Below are 21404 nucleotides of genomic sequence, written 5' to 3'. Positions count from 1 at the left end.
TCAGCAGAACAGCATTTTGGGTGGCCTCCCGTCTTGCTTTGCTTGTTTCCCATAGGAGCTTGTGGGGAGTGCACCACATAGGCGCGCTGGCACGCCTGCCCTCGAGAACAAGCTGCGTGCGAAGGGTAGCTCCATGCGATCAAGGACGGTGGAGGCGGCTGTGCTGAGGGCGCAGCCCTCCCCTCGGTGCTGCTATGCCCTGGTCCCGCTGGGTCCTGGTCCTCAGGCACGCCGGTGCAGCCGCGGTCCCTCCCGCCCAGCACAGCCATGCCTTGCCTCCGGAGACACCGGGGAAGAATACGGGGTCCCCAAAGGACACATGTCCCCTCCAGCCTCCCCCCTCCCCGCGCGGTTTGGCGCTGAAGGCAGCAGGGGACTTCAACTTTCCACGCCGCATCAAAGGCCTTCTGTCACCGTACCGCGACCTTACACCCCCGTTCCCTGAGGGGGCCACGCCACCATATGCCCAATGCGGGTGGCGGGGCGGGGATCTCCCTCCTCCCGCCCCCGCCCGAGCCCGAACCCCCGGGCCTCCCGCCGCGGACCGGCCAGGGCAGGCAGGCGCTGAGCCCACGGGGCCCGCCCGCGGCGCCCGGCGGCCGCCAGCGCGGGGGAGGCGGAGCGGGCGTACACAGCGAGCGAGGAGCGGAGGCGGGCGGGCAGGCAGGAAGGGAGGAGACAACGGCGTGAGGGCGGGGAGAAGTTTATTCCCGGAGACACCTCTCCAGGGCGCGGCGGCGTCTTCCCGAGTAGGCGGCTGCTCGGTCCGTGGGCTTGGGACATGCGCCGCGGCGCTGCCGGCCGGGGTTAGTCACGGCAGGGTGCCGGTCCCGAATTCCCACCCAGGCCAGCGCGGCGGCAGCAGTAACTAGTGCCTCTGGCGTACGGACCGAGCGCGGCCGCCTCCCGCCCACCGCCCTCTCCCTGCTTCCCTTCCCCTCTCCCGGGCGCGCGAGGAGAGATAACAATGGTGGGGCGCAGCCGCCGGGCCCCCGCCCTCGCCTAGTGGAAGCTGGTGCCCCGCGGCAACTGCTCCGCCGCCCCGCCCTGCGGCGGCCCCGGGTCGCGGACCGCGTTGCTGCCGGCGGCGCTGCCGAGAGGCGATGGTGCCCGCGCCGGGGTTAGTCTGATCGCCGCTCCCCGCCTCGCCGCCTCCGGTGCCGGCGGCGCTCCCGCGAGGCCAGCGCCCGCCGCCGCCCCGGCCGCGCTCCTCGGGCTTGCGGCCGTCTGACCCAACTTGGGAGCTCCTCCAGAAAAGCAAGAGTAATTAGTGATAATAATAATTTAAAACAAGGGAAGAAGCAGAAGAAGCGAGTGGATAATGTCAACACCGAGCAGATTCAAAAAGGACAAAGAGATTATAGCGGAGTATGAAAGTCAAGTGAAAGGTAAGCGCGGGGCGGCGGCGGGAGAGCCCCCGCGGGAGTGGGGTGTCCTGTGCCAGCCCCTTCCCCGGGCAGCCAGCCGAGCCCCCAGCGCTGCCCGGGCGGCCGGTCCCAGCTGCCCGAACTTCGTGGCGGAAGGAAGCGGGGAGGGGGCGGCGGGCGCTGCCCTCCGAGCGCCGCCGGTGGGTGCGAGGGGCCGGGCGGCAGCGGCGGCGGCTTGTCCGCTGCCCAGCCCCGGCCGAGTACCTTCTCTTCCTCCACCGACTTCGGTAACACGGGGGTGGGAGGAAGAGGGAAGGACAAAAAGAAAAAAAAGGCTTGGCAATTACTGAAGCGAGAGACAATAGTAAGCCATACCCCTTTCTTGAGGCACATGGCTGGTGTCCCCCACCCTCCCCTCAGGGCTGTAGTTTCTGTGCTGGCCTGTAAGATGGCTAATAAAGAATTATCCTTGATTATTGAATGAACCCATTCAGCCATCCCAGGAAGTATTTCAGCCTCGCATCTCCCGGCTGTATTGCGTCCAACTATTGTGCCAAGGACAGCGTCGGTAGATCCTGGCTTGAACTACCGGCGCTTCCAGAGCCTCGAGTTTCCTCGCCTATCGTTTTCCCTCTGCCGGTGGCTTGGGCGAAACAGAGATTGGGGAAGTAGCGACATGGGCAGTGGGTGTGTGTCTCTTGGTGTGCGTCCTTTCTTTCTGGGTGCTCTCGGGGAAAATATTGCATAATACACAAATTGCAGTAAATCCGAGGATGCATGCAAACCTTGAATGCAGTGTTTAAAAAGCTATGCTACACCTGAGCTCTGTTTATTAAAATGTTGCGGGTGTGCTGGTCACATAGGGTGTTTCCTCCTTGATGCTTCCCACGGTTTCCAATGTGCAGAGATAGAGCGTGCCCTCACGCAGGTCCATGGGCTTCGGAAACAGCTTTCGTGCGCCATGCGGGCAAAGGGCTGGGGACCTTCTAAGCGAGGCATCTGAAACAGTTTGGGAGGGACCACTCCTCAGCCGTTCAAATGTTTATTGACTTTGTATAATTGCACAATATTTTTTCCTCTTACTTGATCCTATGAGATGAATTTTTCAAGACAATTTTTGGAGTTTTGTTGGGGTTTTTCCTCTTAAAAGGAAAGAGGTAATTTTGACGTTTTTTTTCTTCTGAAGCTTAACTTTTTGTGAAAAATACCTGTCACCTGCCGTTTTGGGTCCAGGAAAGGATCTAGGCTTGAAATACGAGACCTGCCAGACAGGTGGGCAGTGAGGGGTCTTCTCTGAGCTGGCAGGTAGGCCATGCTTCAAGTGTCTATCTGATATGGGCATGACCAAGACAGCTCTGGCATAGCTGGTGGATTCACTGCCATCGAGCCCTTGGAGGATTGGTGCTTTTGCCTCTCTGTGGAGATGGTGCAAATTTGTCTTCATCACTGATCAGAAAAAATGTTCAAGATCTTAAGCTCGTTGCAGATGTGCAGACTGTTCTTTGCCTCCTCCTAACTTGATTGTTACAGGCTGAGCCTTTATTTTCTGCAGCCAGTTGCTATGTAAATCATTCTTCTCTTTTGAATAATGAAGAAAAAATACCATCCCTTCAGCTACATAGATCATTTCAAAAGACATCGAAGATGTATAAAGTATAAGATGTATAAAGTATAAGATGTATAAAGTACCTTTGATAACTTGGCTCTCCTTTGGTGTCACGGTCCCCCATCATAATTGCAGAGGGAGGTGATGTTTGTAATTGTAGTTTAGTAGAAATTTTAACTTGCTTTGCTCCTTAATGGTGGTCTGGGGTGTGTTCAGTCTGGTCCCAACTGTCTCACCTGAATTGTTGATTAGCAGCTGTTTGAAAAAGTATGCTGGGCTAGCAACTGTAGCCAGAGATGATTTTTCTTTAACCAGCATCACAGCAATTGTATTTCACATGGTATGAACTGTTTGTACTAAGACATTTCTGCTTGAGACCAGCTCAGTGAGACTGTAAAAAAAGTAGTGATACCACTGCGTGATACCTTGAAAATTTTTTTTATATTGAGGGGTTCAAGGGCTAAGGAATCAGCCCTAATCAGCCAGCAAGGTAACTTTAAGGGAATGTAAATGCAGGAAAGTCAGGTCCCTATATCTGCTTGGAATTTCATATATTAAGATAGGAGAGAGGGTGTGGCCAAACCGCTTGTGCTGCTTGTGATTTATGGTGCTTACAATGCCTAGCTGATTTCTCACTGCTGATGTGTTTAGTTGCCTGAAGGATGTGCACAATTGGTCAGCAAACTGGCCATTTGAGGTCCTCTGGACAGGCGTGCACAGAGCAGTGTAACACCACATGTATCCCTTACCTTGTTGTGGGCGTGCATTGAGCTCAGCTTGCTGAACATCAGCCTAATGGATTCAGAAACTGACACCGATGTGTGCATTTGTAAATCCTGTCCTAAGATGTCTGAATATTGATACTGGAGGAAGAGGGGGCCATAACATACATGGCCTATAGGGTATGTGTATGGTGCCATATTTGGAAATGAGGATTTAACATTGCCGTTCTTCACATAGCTCTTCTGTTCTTAACCCCTCAAATAGGAAGCAGTAACAGATGTTAATTGTTCTGCCTGGTTCCTGAGTGGTGTAAACTGATATCTTCTCTTTGGATTTTTAGCAGTGTCACTAGATTGGCTCTTGCTTTAGTGGAGGTCATACAGGAATGGTAGAAAGCCTGCAAATGTTACCTGTTTGTCAAGCCGAAGTGGACAAAGTACTTCTGACTTGCTGGGCAGAACATTTTATTGCATATTTTTTGCAACATCCCTGTTCTTCAGCCTAACTTCTGTCAAGAACTATCCCAATTGTAGCAGTAAGGTAATTGTGTTCACTTCCCTGCACATCATATAGAAAGCAGGATATTTCTTATGGATGTCGTAATACTGAAGTTAGATCTGTCTAGCTGAATACCTATACCTATTGTTTTGGGGGATGTAAGAATATTATGGTGCCATAGATACTTTACTTTGTAGACATAAAGGTGCCTGGGAAGTAAAATAATTAATAAAGTATCCCTGATCATCCAAAGTATCAGTCGTATCTGTTTGTTTTTCTGAAGGATGTGATAATTTTATAGGCCCTCTAAAGTCATTAGAGGTAGTTTTAGCAACCTTGCAACTGGGGTGGGTGATGGAACTAGAGCTAGAAGGTGGACAAATACTTTTTAGCAACATACTTAGAGCAAAATACTTAGAGCAACAGACTGGTGGTATAGTTCTGAGCCAAGTATTAACTTTTTGCTATATGACCCTACTTAGATTAATACACAGCATTCCTTAACTCTAAGCTCAATTGACTATAGTAGCCTACTATTTTATGTTTTGTATTCTGAGGACCAGCTGCTCCTTGGTACCGCTGATAATGTCAAGTTGTGTCTGTTGATAAAGTTACTGAGCAGTCCACAGCAGTGAAGAGATACTAGAGCATCCTCTGATGGCTGTGTGGGTGTCTTGAGTATGGTAAAGGGTGTGTTACTGAGATCTTGAATACCTGTCTCACTTCAGAAATTTATCCCTCTGAAGAAGAAATCTGTTGTAGTAGTGGAGGATTGGGAATGTACTGCTTCATAGCCTTATGATCATTCAAGCATTAAACTGACATTACCTTCTTGTAACTGGCCTTCCATGCACAGGAGAAATGTTCTTTGAATAGGCAAACATCGTACTGACTAATTATCTGGGCGTGTCTATTCAGTGAGATCCTCTGTATGGTTTGAACTGTTGAGAATCTTTGGAGTTTAACAGTCTTTTGGCCTTCTTATGCAACAGGATCTCCAACTGCAGTGGGCTGAGGGAAGAGCTACTTAGATGCTTCCTTTTTCCGCCTTCATTTTTTACTTGGAATTGGCTTGTAAATACAAGCCCAAAAGCAGTTTGGAAAAGAAGACATTTCCCTAAAATCAATATTTTTATAGTCTTCTTCAGAACAAAATACTCCTGTTTTTCCACCAGAAACAACTTGATAGCAGTCTGTATTACATTGCCTAATTAATTTTTATGGAAAATGAAAATTCTGAATTGTGAACTGAATTTCAACTTCACATTAAAAACAACACTAGAAGCTTCTCTGAGAAAATACTGAGTTCTGAAGTACAAATTGGGTTGTCATTTTAGTAAACTGATAGCTGTTTTGAAAAAAATCTTTGTAATGAAACATTTAGTACCTTGGACAATGTCAGAATTCTTGAGGTTTATTTCAAAAAGAATCTGGTGAATAGATGCCAGTTTGCAAAGTTCATCGTGTGGTTTAGCAGAAATTTTTCTGGTCCAAGATCTTGACCACACACAGAACTTTGTCTGATACAGAAAAGATATTGTTCTCTATGCTGTTTTTCAATTGGAGTTACATACTGTGTAATGAAGGCTAGTTCTTTACCTTTTTTCAGCCATCACATTCTTCCTGCTCTCTGATCCTTCCTTGCAGAGTACAGACTTCAGTTGTCTAGGTAAATGTCAATGAGTTTGTAGTTGACTATGTAGCTGAAAGGGTTATCTGCAGATTTAGGTAGTTCAGTCGTAAACCAACCAGGGGGTTTCTCTGGTTGATTGGGTTGGAGTTTGAGTTGTTTTGGTTTTTTTTTTGTTAACCAGCATCTTCAGTACTCTTATTATTCTCACAGCTTTCTTGGAATGGAAACTAAGGAACTTGGTTTAGTACAACACTGTGCACCAAATTATTTAGAGCATGGGGGAGCCCTACAAAAAGCCTGCTTCCCAAAGGTCATGACTGAGGAACTTGAGATGTTTTGGTTTCGTAGTCTTTCTGTATAATTAAAGAAGAAAATGCCTTTTCTTGATACCATTTGAAAATATGGCTAAGAGTCAGGAAAGTACACTTTCTTTTTCCTGGTTTGACCACACAGCTGGTATGTCCCTGCACCACAGTGAAGCCACATGTATTGTTTTACTTCAGTTTAAAGATGAATGAAGTCTTGATGGCTATAGCACACATGAAAAGGTAAGCACTGAATGGATTGTCTGAAGAGTGTTTCTTTCTGGCAGTATGGTAATCCTAATGCATACTCAGTGTGTATGTTTTGTGCATATTTGCATATTTTTGTTAGTCTCTAAGAAAGTTTTAATTCACCTCTGACTCTGAAGCAGTTTGGAAACTTTTTAGGATCACTTCTCTGAGGCTTTTTTTTTAACTTTCCAAATGTACTTCCAGTGCAGTTTTGCAGTTGCAGAGCGATGCTCTAAATCACGCAAAGGTTCATTGAATTTCCTGCGTTATCTTCTATTGGTCACTTTTTTATGAACTGAAGTTCTAGTTGCTAATAAAATTAAACTTATAACTTTGAAGTGGTTGCAGTAAGGCAGAATGGGATCCAAATTTCTTCCCATTCTCTGCCTCAGATTTCACTTGGGTTAGGTTTTGGCTTTTGTGAAAACTGTTCTTCTTGTCAGTCAGAGGTGATGGATGGTAGTGCTGGAAAAAAGTGGGTCAGTGCTGTTGAGACTGGATAAGAAATCCCCTGCTGACTATTACACAGCCTGTTAGAAATCACTGACCATGACTTGACAGCGCAGCCTGTGTAATCTCTGTTTTGGACAGGGATGGACGTGGGGGAGAGCTCAAACGGAGCCAGGCAGGTGTCAGTGAAAGATCCTATGGTGCTTGTTCTTCCCTTTACCTTTTTTTTTTCAAGCCCTTGTTATATCTACCTGTCATACTATCCCACGTCTAACCTTTCTGGTCTCCCTGGTGGAAACCGCTGCTACCTTAGCCTGTATTAATCCCTATTAGAGTCTAATCTACTCTTACTGCTTGGCTTTCACAGAGTAAAATAGGCTTTGGAGTGTGGAGGTTTGTTTTAGTGTGTGAGTGACTAGGCTAAATGTGTACCAGGGCTTCCTGTGTTCTGGGTGCTGCCCCCTCTGCTTCCTGCAGGTTTTTGCCTCGTGGCAGCATTTCCTCTGTGACTGGCTTCTCCCACCTTGCCACGTACTGACCCAACCCTTTCCAGGGATCTGCCGTGTGCTCTCTGCTCTGAGCTGTCTGGGCTGATGTGAACAAGTGCTGACCGTCTCTGAGGCAAGTCTGGCTGACCTTGCTCTATGCTGGTCAGTTTGGGAGCTATGAGTCATGAATGGCCTGTTGTGCCTGAAATGATTTTGTCTTTTCCTTCCCCACTTTTTGTTTCTCAGGCACAATGCCACACACCCTGAGGTTCAAGAGATTGTGGGGGTATGTGTGTCTGTACATATGTATGCATGTGGAAGAAGAGCAACAGCTGAAAACTAGAGGCAGTGATTGAAGGTGCAATGACTGGCATCACTGCTTGTGTACCACTAACAGGGATGAGGCTGGTGGGCTAAGCAATGCCAGATACTTAGGATGAAGCACAGAGGACCGTAGCTGAGAGCACGGGACCGTCTCTTGGGTAAGAGGCAGAGCTGTCTGCACAGGAAGACTGCTTGCTGCGTGTCTTTTACATTACCAAGGCTATATCTGGCACCAAATCCAAAGGAGTTGGTTATCGCTGCTTTTTCCTTTGTTTCCAAGACTTAAACAACTGCAGACTGTTCTGGCCATTTGTGTGGTGGCTTGGTCCTATGGGAGTGCTCTAAGACAAAAAATTCACTTTGATCTGTTTTACTGGAGCCACAATCCTGAGGCACTACTTCCTCTGGAATCTAGTGTTTTCTGCAGCTTGTTGAAGTTATCTTCTAGTAGACACTGAAGTGTGTCACAAGTCAGTTACAGCCACCTGGTAGGCTTAAGGTAGTGTATTACATTTTACCTATGCTCTGCCTGCTAATTCATCCTGTCCAGACAAAGCACTCATTCTCAAAGCATTTTCTCTTAGCTTTAGCTTAGTAACTGATCAAGGAAAATCTCTTCCAGAACTTCTTCTGTCCCCTCTGTTCATGTCACTATTTCTCAGACATATATCTATATGAATTTCCAGATGCAGTATTCATTCTTGCATCATACAACCCACTGGACCTCGATTTTACCTGAGCTTACTGTTTGATAAATCCTGAGATTGAGATGCAATCTCATTATGGAAAATGACGAGTGTTTTGGAAATAACCCCAAGCAAATCTAATGTTCTGTTTCTAAGAACTGTAAGAATTAGTTTGTATATGGGCATGACCATGACTTCATATTACTCTCTCATAGTCAGTGAATGCAAACATTATAATGAACAGTTTGTCTTCTCTAGAAGGGTTACATGCTTGTTTTTAGTTCGTGGTTGGCACAATAAAATAATCCTGGCTTTAGGTGCCCGTTAATGAGGTAGGTGTTGCAGGTAGGAAGGGAAAAACCACTAAATGCTCTCACAAAATGTTGTGGAGAAAGTCTGTGATTATGATTTGAGTCTGTAATAATCTTATCTGTGAAATGAGTTGAAGGTGACCTGTGTCATTTACTTCAAACTCTATCCAATGCAGGACAGTGCAGTTGATCCGACTTTAATGAAGTCCCTCCTAAGGCATGTGGGTTCTTTACCTGTGTTTACCTTGATCATGGCATCTGGGGGGTTGATTTTAATTAGAGTGGTGAGAAGGGTGAAAAAAAATTCTTTGTCTATTTATCTAGAAGAAGTTTCAGTAGAACTTGCTTAAAAGTGTGATCATGGATTCGTCAGTTAGAATACTTCTATTAACTTTGTTATGTTATCTATTATTGACCGATAAAAGACCTGTTTGAGTTTCAGTTGCAACCTCCTGAGACTTCCTGTTATAGATGTACTAGAGCTGACAAGGGAAATGTATTAGCATATTAACCAAAACATTCTCAAAATACACTAGACATAAGGGTTTTTTAATTGTGAAATAGAAGTTACAAAAAGTATAATTAGACCATAGTGCGGTATTTCTTATTAGCTATATTGGGAATAAAAAACAAATGCAGCTGGCTTACCGGATGATGACTTCCAGGAAATAATGATTGTAACCCTTTACATAATTAGCTGTTGTGGGAAACGTAACTGACTACTGCAGATTCATATAAACTATCCAGACTTCTTAACTGACTCAGTGCTTACTCATCTGAATTACACTGTGTGTAGAATCTGTTAGCAGTTTGTTGGTCCTGTCTTACGTGGGGAGTCTTCAAGATGCTGCTTGTTTCTCTTAGGGTTTCAGAAGTGGGATGGTGCACACCTTTGGCTTTTCTCTGTATGTTAAACTAAATAAGGAGACATGCTGATCCCCTTTCACTTTCCAGTGTACATTATTTCATATTGTAAAAGAAACCAGTCTCTACTGTTCTAGCCAGCACCAGAGTGTCTGCTTTCTGAAATTCAGAGGAATCTGCTCATGTTTACAAACCACAGAGTACAGCAGAAGTCTAATAAGATTCAGTGATAGCTCTTGTATGGCTCTGTTCTTTCAACAACCTGTCTTCTTTCAAGCCTTGCTGTTCTCTGCTTTTCCCCTCTGATTCTTTTTTTAAGAGAAGAGAGGATAAACAGCATCTAAAGCATCAGGTCAGAGGCAAGATAAAATAAGTGTTCATTCAGTACCAAAATAAGCAGGCATCTGAACTGAAACTTTCTAACTCAACAATTAAGTTACTGTTTTATACAATAACAGAGCAACTGAAACTATTACCAGCCACTTAACTGAAGTTTTTATATTATATTTTATATTATAGAGTAAGATTATCTGCTATCTACTAAAAAAACCCACCAACCCACACTTTAGCCTTTCATCATACACTTCAGTACGAGCCTGGGTACCAAAACACGCTGTGACTAGGTTGCCAGGCATAAACTTACTCTTATTCCTTTGACACTATTTGTGCAGGCATTCCAAAGGTATACTAAAGAGAAAAAAAGTTTTTACTCTTATTGTAGGATACTTAACACACCAAGGTTGTTACAAGTGCTTAGACAATACAGCAAGCTCTACCTCTTGCAAATCACTAATTTGATGATGAATAGAAATAAAAGTGGATAAATTCTTGTTCATAGGTGCCTTGTGTATATGGCAAATTGCTGTCTGCATTCTTGGCATAAATAATGGTAAATCCAGCTGTGTAACAGAAAACTAGCTTTTGTGTGTGTTGTGTTCCAAATGGATAACTGATACGTGTAAGAATTTGACTGAAGTTTAAGAACTTGACAACTCTGCTGGTTTTGCTGTCCAGCGGACTATTTGAGGAGAAGACCAATGTAACAGGGTTGTGTGTGTTACGTGCCTTATTTTAAGGTTGCCTTCATGTATTTGTGCTTTCCTAATTTTCAAGTAACAGTGCATAAAGTTAGTGAGATTCTTAATGTCGTGACAGAAAATAGAACCAAAGTGTTAATACCTTTGCATTGAAGTCACAACCACATGCAGAGTGGGAGAAGGTTCCCCTGTGCAGAATGATGAGAGATGAGGGAGCCCAGTGAAGGTAGCAGGTCCTCACCTGTTAGAGGCTCCTCTCCTCCCAGGGTGCCATGGAGGAGCCCGGTGACAGCGAGCGCTATCACTTCTTCCCTGGCAGCCTGCGATGAGCAGTCTATGTGCATCTGCAGCTGAACTCATCGGATTATCGTTGAGTGTATTGTAATCCGTTAATTGCCAGCCACTTCTGATGACATGATATTGTAGTTGTGGGTCAAATCCCCTGCTTCTTAAGCAGTATTCCTACTGCCATCTTTAACTTTGCCTGTGGGATGGTAAAATACACCACACCTCGTGAACTTGATCATGTGGCCTTAATGAGATAAAAAGCAACCAGGAACATACTGTTTCTTGTAGCTCATTGCAGTCTAGACAGACAACTAGCAACAAACTTGCTTAAGCTAGAACATATAAATTGGGAATATGGAATAAAACTTTACTTTTTGAGGTTTCTTTGGGGTCTGAGAGGTTATAGGGTATGAGAATTTGGGATTTTACTGTTTTTCCTACAACCCTCCTGTGAGACTTCTTCCCACTTCAGGTGTCTTCTGCTAAGGTTTTAATGCATTATCATAACCATTCTGAATAAAGGCACCTGAGGAAGGTATGATATCTGGCTTTTTGGAGATGTCTCTGGTACTTTAAGTAAAGAAAAATATGAAAATGTTAATGAAAAAACTGTGGACAAGAAAAATAGTCTGTATTTGAGCAGGAATCTAGTGCTGCATCTACCTGCTAACATATCAGAACAAAGGGAGGTGAACACTGAATTATGTGTGGCTTCGGCTGACTGTACATACATACAGAAAATTGTAACACATTTTCCTTATGAGACTGTGTTTATGTCTAAAAATACATGGTGAAGTATATGTATATTAGACTGGGCTGCAATGAGGCATGCAGTACTGAGAGCCTGATGAAAGAACAAGGATAACTCAACTACCAAAGACCAAGTAGTTAATGTGCGTAAAATTTGCTTTGCAGCTTTTGCCTGTCTTTCAGAACATAGAATGCTTTGGACTGGAAGGGACCTTAAATGATCATCTAGTTCTGACCTATGTCATGGGCAGTGATACCTTGCAGTAGACCAGGTTGCTTAAAGCCCTATCTAACCTGGCCTTGAACACTTCCAAGGATGGGACACCCACAACTTTTCTAGGCAACCTGTTCCTGTGCCTCACCACCCTCACAGTGAAGAATTTCTTCCTTACATCTGATTTAAACCTATTCTCTTTCAGTTTGAAGTCATTACCCCTTTCTCCTATGACTACATGCCTTTGTAAAAATTCCCTCCCCAGCTCTCTTGTAGGCTCCTTTTAGGTACTGGAAGGCTGCTCTGAGGTCTCCCTGGAGCATTTTCCAGGCTGAAGAGTGCCAACTCTCAGCCCGTCTTCGTAGGAGAGGTGCTCCAGCCCTCTAGTCATCTTTGTGGCCCTGTTTTGGACTTGCTCTAGCAGGTCCACATGTTCACATCCTTCTTATGTTGGGGCGCCCAGAGCTATGATTGAGCATTCCTGGTGGAGTCTCATGAGAGCAGAGTGGAGGGGGAGAATTCGCTCCCTCAGCCTGCTGGCCACACTGCTTTTGATGCAGCCCAGGTTGTGGTTGGCTTTCTGTGCTGCAAGTGCATGTTGCCAGGTCTCTTTGAGCTTCTTGTTGATCAGCACCAGCAAGTACTTCTCAGGGCTGCTCTCAATCCACTCTCTGCACAGTCTGTACTTGTGCTTGAGATTATCCTGACCCACCTTCAGGACCTTATACGTGGCCTTGTTGAACTTCATGAGGTTTGCACAGGCCCCCCTCTCAAGCCTTTTAAGGTCCCTCTGGATGCCATCCCTTCCTTCCAGTGTGTTAACCACACAGCTTAGTGTCATTTGCAAACTGGCTGAGGGTTTGCAAACTTGCACTCAGTCCTATTGTCTGTGTCGCCAGCAATGATGTAAAAGAGCCCTGTTCCCAATACTGACCCCTGAGGAACACCACTTGTCACTGGTTTCTGTTTGGATATCAAGCGGTTGACCGCAACTCTTTGAGTGAGACCATCCAGCCAATTACTTATCCACCAAGTGGTCTGTCTATCAAATCCATGTGTCTCCAGTTTGGAGACAAGGATATTGTATAAGACACTGTCAAATGCTTTGCACAAGTCAAGGTAGGTGACATCAGTTGCTCTTCTCTTTTCTACTAGTGCTGTAACACTGTCATAGAATACCACCAAGTTTCTCAGGCACAATTTGCCCTTGTTAAAGTCATGCTGGCTGTCACCAGTCACAGTATTTTCCCTGTGCTTTAGCATAGTTTCCAGGAGGATCTGTTCCATGGTCTTGCCAAGTACCGAGGTGAGACTCACATCTTTGGGATAATCATAATGTTCAAACGCTTCCTGAATTCTGTCAGGCTTGGTGCTGTGACCACTTCCGTGGGGAGTCCGTTCCAGTGCAAAAACACCCTCTGGGTGAAGAATCTCTTTCTAATATCCAACCTAAACCTCCCCTGACACAACTTCAGGCCATTCCCTCAGGTTCTGTCATTCATCACCACAGAGAAGAGATCAGTGTCTGCCCCTCCTCTTCCCCTCATGAGGAGGTTGTAGACTGCAATGAGGTCTCCCCTCAGTCTCCTCTTCTCCAGGCTGAACAGACCAAGTGACCTCAGCTGCTCCTCATCTGGCTTCCCCTCAAGGCCCTTCACCATCTTCATTACCCTCCTTTGGACACTCTCTAATACCTTAATATCTTTCTTATATTGTGGTGCCCAAAACTACACACAATATTCAAGGTGAGGCCACACCAGTGCAGAGCAGGACAGTTCCTCCCTTGACCGGCTGGTGATGCTTTGCTTGATGCCCCCCAGGACATGGTTGGCCCTCCTGGCTGCCAGGGCACTGCTGACTCATCTTCAACTTGCCGTCAACCAGGACCCCCAGGTCCCTCTCCATGGCACTGCTTTCCAGCATCTCATTCCCCAGCCTGTACAAACATCCAGGGTTGTCCCATCCCAGGTGCAGAATCTGGCACTTTCCCTTGTTGAACTTCAAATGGTTGGTGATTGCCCAGTCCTCTAATTTGCTGAGATCTCTCTGCAGGGCCTCCCTGCCTTTGAGGGAGTCAACAGCTTCTCCCTCTCCCAGTTCTGTGTCATTTGCAAACTTGCTTAGTATCCCCTCCAGTCTAGCATCCAGGTCATTTATGAAGATGTTGAAGAGCACAGAGCTGAAGATAGAGTCCTGTGGAACCCCACTAGTGACAGATCACCAGTCTGATGTTACCCCATTCACTATTGCCATCTGTGCCCAACCCATGAGTCAATCGTTCACCCACCACATGATGTGTTAATCCAGCTGTGTGCTGGACATTTTGTCCAGGAGGATCCTGTGAATGACACTATCAAAAACTTTACTGAAATCCAAAAAGATTACATCAACTGGCTTCCCTTGGATCAGCTAGGCGGGTTACTTTGTCATAAAAGGATATCAGGTTGGATAAGCAGGACTTTCCTCTCATGAAGCTGTCCTGGGTGTGACCAATGACTGCATTTCAGGTGTTTTTGAATACCTCATAGAAAATCTCTGTAACTTTACCAGGCACTGAAGTGAGACTGACAGGCCTGTAGTTTCTGGGGTCCTCCTTCTTGCCCATCTTGAAAACTGGGACAACATTTGGCAACTTCCAGTCAGCTGGGACCTCTCTGGATTCCCAAGACTGCTCAAAAATCATTGAGGGAGGTTTTACAATGACTTCAGCCAGCTCTGTGAGGATTCTGGGATGAATCCCATCAGGCTCCATAGATTTATAAGGATCCAGCTGGAGCAGATCCCGCACAATTTCAGGGTCGACTGGGAGTTGATCATTCTCACAGTCATGGTCATCCAGCTCAGGGCACTGTGACCCCCTTGGTCCATTATCTGTGTTGAAGACGGAGGCAAAGAATGCATTAGGCACCTCTGCCTTGTCTCTGTCCCTGTTTGTGAGGTGACCATCCCCATTCTGGAACGGGCCGGTGATATTTCTATACTTCCTTCTGCCATTAATGTATTTGGAAAAACTCTTTGTATTGTCCCCCGCATTTCTGGCCAGCTTCAACTCCAGTTGAGCTTTGGCCACACAAACATTCTCCCTACAGCAGCAAGCAGCATCTGTGAATTCTTCCCATGTTCTTGACCTTACTTCCACTGGGCATACACCTTCCTTTTTTTGCCTTATCTCCAAGAGAAGATTCCTGTTCAGCCAACCAGCCTTCTACCTTACCTGCTTGACATACGACATTTGGGAATTGCCTGATCCTGTGCCCTTGGGAGGTGATGTTTAAAAAGTGACCAGCACTGATAGACCCTGGCACCTGCAAAAACATTTTTCTTAAGCAAGAAATACCCTCTTTGGCATATAAAAAGGGTAAAAATTAATGAAAATAAGAGCCAAAGTATAATTCCTCCAATATATATACCACCCTGACTAGCAAAGTAGTGGGTTACTGGTGAGAGGGGATGGGTTGTCAGATGGTTGGCTCAAGGAGATTCCAAGCACATGCTTTGCTAGTGCAAAGCAACTTCTGGGCAGTTCAGTATAGCTCTATGTTGTTTCCTTGTGGTTCCGGGATGGACTCTGTACACAGGGGAGATCTCTGCTCAGGCTTAAGAGGACAGACTTTCAGGCTACAGTAGCAGTTTTCAGTCTTTGATGAGGGCTGAAAGAGGCTTAGGGTGAAAAATATTCCGTGGAATTAAATACACAAAAGAACTCTAGCTCCTGTCTTTGCCTTTCAGATGCCACATTTAGTTCCCCTTTGGCTGCTGCCTCACTTTGGAGGTGTCTGTGGGTATGTTTATGTGACTGCATATACTGGCCTACATGTTTATTCTGCAGTATAATTTGACACACCGCATCTCTAACATTGTTCCCTTATTTATAGACCAGAAACTGCCTTGCCTCCAGCTGGCAGAGACAAAAGTGCCAGCCTCATCCATGCTGATGTCATCTGAGTTGCCACCAGAATAGACCTAAAAATGTTAGCTTCTGCTGAACCATGTGAAAATTTGTATGAAATTGAGGAATTAGGAATCTGAGGAGTTCATCCTTCCTAGTGATCAGAGAGCATTTGCATGAGGAGTTTGGTTTCACATCTTTATCTTACTCAAACATTATTCACACCTTCATCTTACTCAAAACTGAGTTTTGAATACAGCTCCCTCACTCTGCAGATGGTTGGTCTGAGAGCTAAGGAACTGAGTGTTCTGGTACAAGTCTCCCTGATTTCTTGTTTGTTTAAGCTCTTCTGCTTTTTCCCAGACTTAATGAATATTTAATTATTTACAGAGTGATTATGAATCCATTGCCTGGTAGTTAAAGCAGTCACCTGAGAGATATGGGTCTTGCTATGTATTCCAACCAGAGTGCGTTCCTGTTCTACTTGTTTTTTTAAAGAAATGGAAAAGGAGGAGGACTGTGGAATTGAGATATTTATGTGACCATTCTAATTTAAGAATACTTTATTAATCTGGAGGGGGAACTATTCAGCGAATACCTTATTTATTCATCGCATGTGGTATACAATATACAGAAAAAAACCCCGACCCTTTCCTATGTAATGATTTTTAATCTTAATGCCCTGCCAGCATTTATGGTAATTTTTGGCAGATTGTCTCTAGTTTTGTTGACAATCTGTGAAGAAAATGTTTGATCAGAGTTGTTTGAAAGGTTCACAAGTGAATGTCTGTTTGCTTGAACCTTTGCTTCAATGACTCTTCCTGCAACATTCCCTCCATACAGCATGGTGAGTCCTCTGTCCCATGGCAGTTCTACTCCCCAGGTGCCTGAGTTGAAGATTCACAAACAGCTTTTTTTGCAGCCAACAGAAACTTACTCTGCAAATATTCCTGAGTTACTTCATATCTGTGAAGAGCAGGAATTTGTTTAGGGTTTTTTTTGAGGGCAGAAAAATTGCCTCAACTGATGTTTAAGGAGGAAAGAAGGACAGTGGGTCTGCAAATATTACTGAGGCAATTCTGCAGTTGTTAGTCAAATAGCAGTGAATGTTTTGGGGTTTAGAGACTAGAGGTGAATGTTTACAGTGCATTAATATAGCTGTAAGGAGGAACTATGAAGAACAAGTGAAGAACTCTTTACCAGTCATGACAGTTGATCAGGTTATTTCCTTTGCAGAACTGTATTGTAGGGCAGCAGTCCTTCAAGAAGCCAAGGTACTTGTTATTGATTTGGGGCTTTACTTGAGTGCATTAACATGCCTGTTCTTTACTTGTACTGCTGCAACTGTATGTGGTGAAGTCAGGTTGTGTGAACAGCCGTATGCAAAGTACTGTAGCTAAGAATCAGGCAAGAAGATGGAAATGATGGAAATGTCCAAATTCTTTTTAACCTCATTTAAAAGGGGATTAAAAGGGACCCTTCAGGTATTCTTCTGAACTTGTACACTGCCATGTTTTGCATTGGAAAGAACAATTTGTTCTTATTTCTGTTCTGCACTTCACTTGGTTATCCAATAATTTATCTCACTATTCATTTGATGACTTTTTTTTTTTAAATTATAATTGACTGTTGGATTAAATGAATAGCTGATGCATCCTGAATCAGAAGTAGTTCCTACTGGATAAGAGTATGCTTATAAGCTTCAGAGGTACTGTAAATAAGGAGATAGCATATACATGAAGACTTAATAGAAACTTCAGATCTCTTAAGTATTTATATGTAATCTGTTGTTTTTTCAGTTGTAATATCTGGCTTGCAGAGACATGCTGTTTACATTAGGCAGCTTCATTTTTGCTTAGCATTGCTTATGTTAGGATATTTGAAAGTTAATTTAAATACTTTATTATTATGTCTCTATAATTAGTTTTTTTCTTAGTTTGTAAGATACCAGTAGTATGTGAGATCATGGGATTAGCTATGATCACTGAAAACTCCACCTTGCTTGTAGGTCTGTTTGCAAGATACTCTGAGAAAGAGCTTTTTAGGTTGCAACTTGAACACTGTGTAGTGCAGTGGGGATTCAGACCTGTTACTAGGATCATACGAGCCATTGTTCCTATTACAGTGTGTTTATAACCTTGGAATTACCCCTTTGAATCTCATCTTAAGAGTCTGTGATTTTAGGAGAACATACCTTTTCTGTAGTTCTTGTGCAAACAGACCTGACTTAGGGGAAAAAACACCCCCAAACATCTTTGATCTCTTCTAAGTCAGACTCTGATCTAACTTGAGCAAGAGGACTTAATTTGAAGAGACATATTAATTTCAGGGGACTGAATGGACCGACAAGAGTCTCCTTAAGTTGGTTGAAGGTAGATGTACTTGCTTCAAAAAATGAGTACCAAGTTCCTTGTAATTTGATACAGATTCACAACATTAAATGAGTATTGATGAAACTGATGTTTTTCTTTGTGAATTTTATTTTTCCTGTGATGGCTAAGATTTTTGCCAGAATCTGATATTTAGGTGGTTTTCCAAGTGATGAGGTGAGCCTTGCTGAAGCAGTGCTCCACATAGATGAGGTGGAGCCGGAGCCCTTAAGTGCTGAGGAGACTTCTTAATTGTGTATAGACGTGTCAGCGTTCTCTATTGAACCTGGACTACAGGAAAAGCTTGAGACCCACTGAAGTACAATTTCAGTCAGTTAAAGCATTAGGCTTTGAATGTATTCAGTGCTCTGAATAGTTGCTAACTAATGTAGGACTGGAGGGACGAATGAAGTGGTACTGCTTTTGCAAGCATAATAGTAGCTGCTGTGTGTCCTGTTATGCATAGCCTTGTTTACTTCACATACATGAATTTGTTGACCTCACTAGAGCTCTTAACCTTCCTAGGGCTACTAATCTCCATAATGTCTGCAGAATTGGGCTTAATTTTGTGGTGGGAATATGCAAAAATAAATGAACTATGAGTCATCATTTTTTACAGTAAAACATTCAGACCTAGTCCCACAGTTGATGTGTGTGGCTGATACTTTCTTGAGAGCTTGTTGGATCTGACCCATGCTTTGGAAATCCTGACTTCTTAATTGCAGCAGAGACTATTCTGAAACAAAGGAAATGTAATGCAGAATATACTGGAGCAAAGCAAGAACTATCACTTGACTCAGATGCAACTTCCAAGATGAAATCAGTGTAAGTAGTGGACAGGATTGTGCAGACATTATAGAACATTTCAGTAGTACTCAATATGCCTTGTGAAAACTGTAGTGGTGATGTTTTCAGTTTACTGACCCTTACTTCCTTTTTGCATATAGCTTAACTAAAGCATGGTTTAATAAAATAAACTTGCTTTTAAAATTTATTGGCAGCACTGAATTGTGGAGGTAGTGGAGGAAGATGCGAATGTCACTTTCATGTCTGCACTGTGAAATGCAAAAGCACAAATGTAGTAACCACAAGGCCCTTTTTGATGTTTTAATCTTTTAAACCTTTGAAATGTTGGTGTGCTTGAAAGGGCTTCTAAATCCCTTGGTTAGTCTGCTCTGTCTCATATTGTGTTCAAAATCATAGCAGATAAAGGAAGAGTGATCTGAAAGCTTAATGCAGTCAGAGCATCACGACCTGTTATGTAAAGCAACATTTGGCAGGGCCTTCCCAGCTGCTGTAAATGAATGTTAACAGCATTTTATCATCTGCTTTCACTGTCTTTATTACATAATCTGAATATTTATGACCCTATTAATATGTTTAGCTCTGAAATTGCAATATTGATGGAATGGATGTTCCATAGAATATTGAACAAGAACGATTTTTGCCTCCTGAACAAAAGTTGTGTTAATATTAAACAGCTTTGAGTTTGTATTTCAAATAAGTTTGCTGAGTTGCTTTACAGGTGTATCATTAATTCCCTAAATTATTATTTTTCTAAACATTGTCATAGGAAAAGTGTTTTGGTGACAGGATTATGTTACTGAACATTGTCTGTGTATAAAATACATAACACTAACCAGAAAGTGATGATTTTTTTTACTTGTAATGCAAGGCCTTGAATCCATAGTGATGATACTCTGTAGCCTTGAACAAACATAGCCAACCTAGACCAGATCCAGGCTATCAGAATCACCTCCATCCAGAGAGCTGCTCAGGTTAGGATTCTGGGGCAAGCTGTGGACCAAATTATTATTACAATGTGTGTGTGGGGGGGGTGGTTGTGGTTGTTTTGTTTGTTTTGTTAGTTTGGTTTTTTTGTTGTTTTTGTGTAACCAGATTCTTACTTTGTCTGCCACAGTTCCTCACAAACCTACATGCCTTCTTTCTGTTACAACTACCTTTACTGTTGTCTTGTGACCTGAGATGCATATCACGTAATTGAGGCATGTGTGCACCACATTAGGTGGTTGGGGACTGGTTACGGATGCTGTTCCACTACTGAATGTGCACTTGCCTATATCATGATCAAACTTGTAATTACATGTAGGAAGGTAATGTGCTTGGTCAAGAGATGAACGAGGAGCTGTAAGGCATTTCCCTTGGGAGCCTCTTAGATTATATTGTGTCTCCAAACAGAACTGAACACCACCATTTCAGTAGTCATCTGCAAATTTCTAACAAGATGTGTTCAGTGGGTCAACACTGTTGTGGCCAGTGGCTCCCACCTATGGAATTTATGAGTGGTATTGATATTGTGGTTCTTTATCATCCTGCAGGCTAAATAGCTCAGTTAGCTGCAGGCTCATATTTGCAGGTTGCCTATGAAAAGCAGAGCTGGGAAAGTAAGTTTTGCATTTCTTTTGAGTGGTGTGAACTTTTTGGTCTCTTTTATCTTTGAGTGCAAAATCTATAGCCTGTCTGAAAGCTGCTGTCCTAAATGTCTTCCTGCCGATTGCCAGGGCTAGAGTTTGAGATATGCAGCTGTTTGTGGAGGTCTCTTTTGTTTCCAAAAGTCTCGTGGGTGGTAGTGCAAATCCTGTGGTGTGTTCTGACACTGACATGTGTCTAATTCTGAATAACTCTGTCTCATAATCTTCTGTACGTCCACCCTCTCCACAGTTCAGACCTCGCAAGCTGGTACAGGAGGCAGCTGCACATGACTGTAAGTGTACAAAATCTTAGAAATGTAAAGATCAGTGGGTGTGGAATGTTAGAGTTGGGAAGAAAGTTTAGATTAACACATTTTTTAATAGTATTTTGTCCCCAAGCAAGGTTGTTATAGTTACTGCAGAACTCCAAATGGACTCTCTTCCCTTGTGGGGATTAGAGATTTAAATATGTATTGTTCTTCTGGGCAATAGTATTGAACAGTCAAGTAAGGTTCATAACAGAAAAAGGAAACCTTTAATTAGGACAGGAGTTTCAATTGCATTCTTTTTTGCTTTGTGTAAGAGAAACTTGTGTTAAATCGGATAAATAAAACAATGGATGGGGTGAAGGAAGTTTGGAAGAAGCAAGTCTGTTTACAAAGTTAAGTGCTGAGTTTACAATAAACCAGTAATTTTTACTTGGGAAGCTCTTAAAATAAGATTTACCTTGTCCCCATCCCTGAGCATCTGAGTCAAGATATTTTACAATGTTTTTCAACTTATTCAGTGTTTTGGCTTGGGGTTTTCTTGCTCGCTTTAATTTTTCATGTAGGAAATACCTTTATTGCACCTTTAAGGAATAATACGTAGTAGCTTCAAGGGTTTCTTAATTTGTCTACGAAATTACTTTCGGCAAAAAAC

The 21404-nt window shown here is 43.6% G+C and overlaps 1 protein-coding gene across 3 annotated transcripts in view; it reads left to right on the top strand.

Moving 5' to 3' along the window:
* The first annotated feature begins 1164 nt into the window (after nt 1-1164).
* The window catches only part of SRGAP1 (SLIT-ROBO Rho GTPase activating protein 1), a 139369-nt gene continuing 119129 nt past the window's right edge, over nt 1165-21404 (top strand). For all 3 annotated transcript variants that reach the window (XR_001876037.1, XM_017822201.1, XM_017822200.1), the window contains exon 1: nt 1165-1388. Coding sequence is in view for 2 of the 3 variants with exons in the window: in XM_017822201.1 (XP_017677690.1) it covers nt 1322-1388 (67 nt within the window). In the remaining variant the exon portion in view is untranslated. The remainder of the gene's footprint in view (nt 1389-21404) is intronic.

This window comes from Lepidothrix coronata, unplaced genomic scaffold (genome assembly GCF_001604755.1).
Source record: "Lepidothrix coronata isolate B3197 unplaced genomic scaffold, Lepidothrix_coronata-1.0 Scaffold95, whole genome shotgun sequence".
Taxonomy (NCBI): Eukaryota; Metazoa; Chordata; class Aves; order Passeriformes; family Pipridae; genus Lepidothrix; species Lepidothrix coronata.
Note: the sequence above shows the minus strand (reverse complement) of the source record. Positions and strands in the feature narration are given on the sequence as shown.